The sequence below is a fragment of the Petaurus breviceps genome, unplaced genomic scaffold (assembly GCF_028583685.1).
Source record: "Petaurus breviceps papuanus isolate PSGF00001 unplaced genomic scaffold, PetGlider_PUasm1.0 90317, whole genome shotgun sequence".
NCBI lineage: Eukaryota > Metazoa > Chordata > Mammalia > Diprotodontia > Petauridae > Petaurus > Petaurus breviceps.
In genome coordinates this window covers 471938-478612 of record NW_027187217.1, presented here as the reverse complement: position 1 = coordinate 478612, position 6675 = coordinate 471938, and the positions used below count along the sequence as shown (strand labels likewise).

General features: G+C 56.4%; 1 protein-coding gene across 1 annotated transcript in view; it reads right to left on the bottom strand.

The window, feature by feature from the left end:
• Positions 1 to 6675, bottom strand: part of CDHR5 (cadherin related family member 5) — an 8508-nt gene that overhangs the window by 425 nt on the left and 1408 nt on the right. Inside the window, exons 6-15 of the mRNA XM_069107983.1 lie at positions 6358 to 6468; positions 5844 to 6014; positions 5034 to 5124; positions 4828 to 4925; positions 2878 to 3087; positions 2663 to 2776; positions 2498 to 2582; positions 2101 to 2289; positions 1423 to 1586; positions 5 to 726 (exon numbers count right to left, since the gene is read on the bottom strand). Of these exons, the coding sequence (XP_068964084.1) occupies positions 5 to 726; positions 1423 to 1586; positions 2101 to 2289; positions 2498 to 2582; positions 2663 to 2776; positions 2878 to 3087; positions 4828 to 4925; positions 5034 to 5124; positions 5844 to 6014; positions 6358 to 6468 (1955 nt within the window). The remainder of the gene's footprint in view (positions 1 to 4; positions 727 to 1422; positions 1587 to 2100; positions 2290 to 2497; positions 2583 to 2662; positions 2777 to 2877; positions 3088 to 4827; positions 4926 to 5033; positions 5125 to 5843; positions 6015 to 6357; positions 6469 to 6675) is intronic.

Here is a 6675-nt window from a genome sequence, read left to right as displayed (position 1 = left end):
GGGCTCCTCCTTGGGCACCACCATGGGCTCCTCGGGCTCCTCCTTGGGCACCACCATGGGCTCCTCGGGCTCCTCCTTGGTCGCCATCATGGACTCCTCGGGCTCCTCCTCAGGCACCGTCATGGGCTCCTCGGGCTCCTCCTTGAGAACCACCAGGGGCACCTCGGGCACCACCATGGGCTCATCGGGCTCCTCCTTGGGCACCACCATGGGCTCCATGGGCTCCTTGGGCACCACCAAGAGCAACTGGGGCTCTACAGATGCCATCAAGAGCTCCTCAGGCTCCTCATGAACCACCAGGACCAATTCAGGCTCTACCACATGCTCCTCGGGCTCCTCGGGCTCCTCAGGCACTGGGCTGTTAATGACCACCACCTCTTCCTGGGCACCAATGTCCCCCCCAAACCACACACCTTTGTACCCTCCCTCCTCTGACTTGCGCTCCTTGGTCAGGATGGACCTCACAGGACCCTCTTTACTGATTGAACATCTCTCCTCTTCTTGGGCCTCCCCCTTCTCCTCCTCCTTGGCCTCTCTGACTGCAGGTCTAGGTGTCTCGACCTCAGGTGGTGGGGCTGGGCCATTGCTGGGCCTCCCTGTAGGGTCACCCTCGAGGGACTGAGACGCAGGCCCTATCTCTGGGCTAGGGCTGGCCGAGGCAGCCAAGTTGGATGGCTCCTGGGCTTGGAATGTTTTGTTATCATAGCCTGAGTCTGTAAAGTCAGCCTGTGGGAGGAGAGAGGCAAGTAGTAAGGGAGGTCCCCGAGCTCGACCCCCCAACACCTCCCCCACATCTCCTCCAGGCTCTCTCTCTCAGCACCTACTTGGTATCTCTTTCTCTGTCCCTGCCCGTTAGCTTTTACCTCTATTTCATTTATTCTTTCATATCTGGGTCTGTAGAGAGATAGAGCTCTAGACCTGGAATCAGGAGGACCTGAGTTCAAATCCCACTTCAGACACTTCCTAGCTGTGGGCCCCTGGGCAAGTGACTTCTCCTTTGCCTGCTTCAATTGCCCCATCTATAAAATGGGGATAATATCAGCACTTCCCTCCCAGGGTTGCTGGGAGAATCCGAGGAGATAACAGTTATAGAATGATTTCACTCTTCCTGTCTCTCCTCTCTCACTATTGACTCTGTCTAGATGTCTTGGGTCTCTGCATCACCTACATCTTTATCCCTTCTAGATACACAGTTCTTCTTTCCTGTCTCCATCTCTTGTCTCTGGATCCCTCCTGTCTGTCTCTGGGCTTCATCTCTCCTTCTGGTCTCTGCCCTCTCCTCTCCCTCTCTCTGTCTCTGTCTCTCCTGGTCTCTGCCCTCTCCTCTCCTCTCCCTTTCTTCTCTGTCTCTCTTGTCTCTGGATCCCTGTTGTCTGTCTCCCTGCCCCCACCTCTGTGTCTCTGCCCCCAAGCAGGCCTCACCCCATGCTTGCTGCTGAGACCACACTTCTGGCACCCATTATTCTTGTAGATGAAGACCCCCAGCAGGACGAGGGTCAGGAAGAGCAGGGCCCCTAGCACCCCTCCCAGGATGGCCATCTCATTCACCATGGACCTCTGCTGCTCCTGGCCTCCTGGGAAGCCACCTGGCAGAGATAGCAGCCAACCTCCAGCCTCCAGCCTCCTCTTGGGGCCTGGAGCCCCTCATCTGGCCCCAGCTGGAGAGCCTAGGGTCATGTGGGGGGATGGCCGGTCCCTGCCCAGCCCCCTCCCCCCACCCACTGGCCAGAGACATCTGGAGCCAGGTATGCCCTCCCCACAGGGCGTGGCCAGCCCAGGACTAGGCCCAGTCTGGTCTGACTGTGTCACACAGTGTCATAAACCACCTGAGAGGGAGGGGAGGGGAGGGCAGGGGAGCAGCCAAGGTACCAGGGCCTCTCTCCTAGGAGCCAGATAAGGGATCTTCTGGCTATGGGGGACTTTTAAGGGAGGGACCCTGGGGTGGGGGGACCCCACTTGTGGGCCTAGAGAGGTTGTTGATGAGATGCCATGTGTTTCTCCTGTGACCCCCCCCTCAGTGCTCCAGTTTGGGAGCCCCCAGAGGAGCCAGGGCCTGGGGAACCTGGGGTAGGGGGCATGGTTGATGGTTCACAGTGGTACCTGAGTGTGTAGGGACCAGGGTGGTGCCAGGGCTGGAAGGCTTCGGGGAGTCCTGGGTGAGAGTGCTCCTTGAGGTTGGAGAGGTCTGTGTACCACTTCCCTGGGTCGTGGACTCTGGGGAAGACCCAGGTGATGGGGGGGCAGGGCTGCTGGTAGCCCAGGGAAGCAGGGGCACTGGGGTCGTCCCACCTACAGTTGGTGATGAGAGGCTCCATGTCATCAGGGATCAAATCCCAGCCTCCACCCTAGCCTCCCATCTGAGCCAACCTTGACTTTGGAGGTCAGGGACTGGTGTCCAGTAGGTGTGAAGCAATGTTCTGATGCCTCTCACCCCCATCCCCAGAAACGCAGGGAGCACAGCTGGGGGCATGGCCCTGGGGGCTGGGAGGGGCACTACCTGGAAGGGTGGGCTTTGTGTCCTGGACAAGGATCTCAATGGTGGTGGTGTCCTTCTCAGAGGTCAGCTCATCTAAGACCTCAGCCTGAGGGAGGGAGCAGTCAGCTCAGCTCTGTCCTCACCCCTACTCCCCCAACAGGCACCAGTCCCTGGGACAGAACCTACCTCCAGGTAAAACACCTGCGGGGGCCCCACAATGTCGTTAGTCAACACAACCTCCCCAGACATCCTGAAGGCTGAGCTGTTGGTGATTCGGTAACGGAGGTGTGAATTAGGCACCTGTAGGACAGGACATTGGGGTGACTGCACCCCTCTCCTCCCCCGCATCTTTCCTTCCCCTCCCCCCTTTCTCCCCAGACCATGATACCCTTCTTCCTTACTCCTGCTGGGAAGTCATCATCCTCAGCTCTGAGCCTCAGCTCCCTATTAGGGTCTTCTGCGTCCCTCACAACCACGTTGATTCCAGTGCCTGGGGGCACCCAGCCTCGGTATAGGGCCTGGGGGAATCGAGGTGGGTACAACTGCCCTGCCACTGCCTCAATAGTGACCTGAGTCACAGAATAACTTCTTGTGTGTTCTTGTTGTTGAGCCTAGGGAGAACAGGAGAAACCAAGGCAGACAGAGGGAAGTTGCAGGGGCCAGTTAACGTCACTCAGAATAAGGCAGGAGAGAGACCACAGCCATGTCCATGGGGCCCTGTGACAAGGAGCATCTGGGTACCCCAGACTGGCTCTGGATCTCAGTCCCAGAGCCTCAGGCACCATGAAACACTGGTACCCTGGAGCCTGCCCATGTGGAAGAATAGGCAGTCAGTTCATCACCATGTATTAAGCAGCTCCTGAGTGCCAGGAACTGTGCTAAACATCGGAGATATGAGGCAAAAGGCAGTCTTTGCCCTTGAGCTCACAATCTAATGGGGACGAAAACATGTAAATAGATACAAAGCAAGCCCTAGACAGGATAAATTGGAAATTGACCAAGGGAAGGTCCTGGAATAGAGGGGCTGGGGAAGGCTTCCCTGTAGAAGGTGGGATTTTTGGAAGCCAGGGAGGTCAGTAGGAAGAGTGTTACAGGTATGGGGGGGTAGTGTGAAATGGCCAGAGAAAGTGCCCAGAGACCAGAGATGGAGGGTCTTGTTCATGGAACAGCTGCGAGGCAGAGGGGGGTGCCTCAAAGAGCAGTGGAAAGTATAGGAAAACTGGGAAGGGAGTGGGCAGGTTATGAGGGGCTCTGAATACCAGAAAAAAAAATTACATTTCCTCCTGGAAGCCCTTAGAGTTGACTGAGTAGGGAGTGATATGGTCAGACCTGTTGTTTAGGAAAATCACTTTGGTGGCTGAATGGAGGAGGATGTATTGGAGTGGGGAGAGACTGAAGCAGGCAGACCCTCCAGTAAGTTATTGTAAAAGTCCAGGAGTGAAGAGATGAGGGTCTGTACCAGGGTGGGGGCAAGGTCAGAGCAGAGAAGGGGGTATATTGGAGGGATGCTGTAGAGGTGAAACAGACGAGAGATGCTGCAGAGGTGAAACGGACCAGAGATGCAGCAGAGGTGAAACGGACCAGAGATGCAGCAGAGGTGAAACGGACCAGAGATGCTGCAGAGGTGAAACGGACCAGAGATGCAGCAGAGGTGAAACGGACCAGAGATGCAGCAGAGGTGAAACGGACCAGAGATGCCGCAGAGGTGAAACGGACCAGAGATGCTGCAGAGGTGAAACGGACCAGAGATGCTGCAGAGGTGAAACGGACCAGAGATGCAGCAGAGGTGAAACGGACCAGAGATGCAGCAGAGGTGAAACGGACCAGAGATGCAGCAGAGGTGAAACGGACCAGAGATGCTGCAGAGGTGAAACGGACCAGAGATGCTGCAGAGGTGAAACGGACCAGAGATGCTGCAGAGGTGAATTCTACAGGCTTTGGCCACCATAACTGGATCTGGGGTGTCAGAGTGAGGAGTCCAGGATGATGCCTAGGTTGGAAACCTGAGGGACTGGGAAGAGGGTGGTGTCCTCCACACTAATACAGAAGGTTTAGGGGGGGAAAAGGATGAGTTGGGGTTAGGACATGTTGAGTTTCCGATGTTTACATCCAGTTGAAGATGTTTGAAGGGCATTTGGATGATTGGAGGTCAGCTGGGAAGTGGGGGCAGGAAAAATAGATCTGAGAATCCTCAGCACAGAGATCATCATTGAATCCATGGGAGCTGATAAGATCCCCAGGTGACATAGAGGGAGAAGAGCAGAGGGCCCAGGTCAGAGCTGGAAGGACACCCTTCCAGTTGGGGAGGGCATAGGCTAGGAAGGGGAACAACAGCCAGACCTGCTTCTCACCTGGACCAGAAGGTTGAAGGTCTTAGGGTCAGGGACAGCTTTGGCCATGGTGATGTTGCCTGAGTCCATGCCAATCTGAAAGGTATCATCTGTGTTCCCTGGGGAAGATGGGAGGAGGGAGGTCACTTTCAGTCAGTCAGAGGAAGGGCGGTAGACAGGCAGTGCAGAGGCCTAGGCTCTGATGGGGCAGCGGGGGTGGATCTCACCCCCAATAATGCTGTATCCGATTGGTTCGTTGATGGCAGTGTCTCCATCGATAGCATATACAGGCCCAGGTTCAAAGATCAGGGGTGATGTCTAGAGGAGGGTAGAAGAAGAACCAGTGGGGGTAGCATCCCTGATTCGGCCTCCCCTAGTCACACAGACTGTCCAGGAGGGAGAGCTGGTGGTTTTCTGCAGTGTCCATCTCTTGGGCCCCAAGCTAACCCTAACTGGCCTGTGCAAAGTTCCCACAGGGAGTGAGCAGTGCCCAGATCTTTGAAGACAAGAGTCTCCAAGGGACCTGGGGGTCTCCAAGGCTCACCTCCTCCTCCTCCCAGTGGCCCACCTCTCCTTAAGTCACTAGTCAGGCCAGAACTTTGGCCATGAGCTCACAATCTCTTACTTGGGTAGGCAGAGGCTCAGAGAGGAATGGCCCAAACCCTGACAGCCAAGGTGTCAGTCTGGAACAGTCTCCAGTCCTAGTCACTTAATAACTATTTTTTCTCTTAATTTGGCTCAGGTTCTCAAGGAAGTTCCTCCTATAGCCTCCCAGACATGCCCACCAGTGGCTTCAGCCCTGCTTCCTTGACAGGAAGGTCCTGGCACTGCTCACTCCTTGAAGAAAATCTGCAAAGCCCAGTGGGGTCTGCTTGGAGTCACAGGGATGGACTCTGTGGTCAGTAGAGCCCTTCAGTAGGCCTTCACTGGCCCTCCCTCCTGGCCACCTGAGCATGGGTGGTTGGAAGTACGTGTGAGGAAAGATGCCCACCCATCCCTGCTCTTCCCCCTCCCCCTGTCCCAGGCATGGATATTACCAGGACAGAGCCCGTGGGCACAGATCCTCGGTACTGTGCATGGATGCAAACTCGCCCATCAGTGAACAGACAGGGTAAGAACCAGGGAGGGCGCATGTCCGAAGGCACTACTCGGATTATGACTGTGGCTGTGGCAGTGTGGCTAGGCCTCACCTCTGACTCCAGGGTGTCCTGTGGCAGAGCCCCCAGCCACACATGAGTGGGATGCAGGAGGGCCTGGCTGACCACCCCGTGCTGGTGCTGGGGTACTTTTTTTCCATGGCTCCCTTCAAAGCCCCTGGCCTTAGAGGATAAAGAGGCCTGTTTGGGGGCTGGGGGTCACTGGGCATAGATTTTACCATCTTGGGTCTAGTCTGTCAGGACATTTAAATGCCCAAAGGCTTCAGGGCATAGATAGTTAAAGCTCAAAGAGCCTCATTTTAAAGAGGGGGAAGCCAAGGTCTAGACAGGGGCCAGGACTGCCTAGGACCACACAGCCAGGTTCCTTGGACGTCCAGGAGGGCAGCAGACTTACCCTGGCCAGAAGGGAGAAGACCATGACTGGGCTCTTGTCATAGTCCAGAGCCTGGGCCAGCTGAAGGGCAGGGAAGTTAACCCCAGCCAGGGAGAAAACCAGGTCTGCACCCTGAGGGAAGGGTGGAGACTGCAGAGTCAGTGAGCAGCCAGCAGGAGCCCAATGCTCCCTCCCCCTCCCTAGGCAAGAGACTGAGTCATATACCCCAGCTGGAGCCTAGCACCAGACTCTGGCTGGGAGGCGGGAGAGAAGGGTGCTCAGGGGTCTTGGAGGGGCTGGGGGAAGGACAGGGTGCTCCGGGGTCTTGGAGGGGCTGGG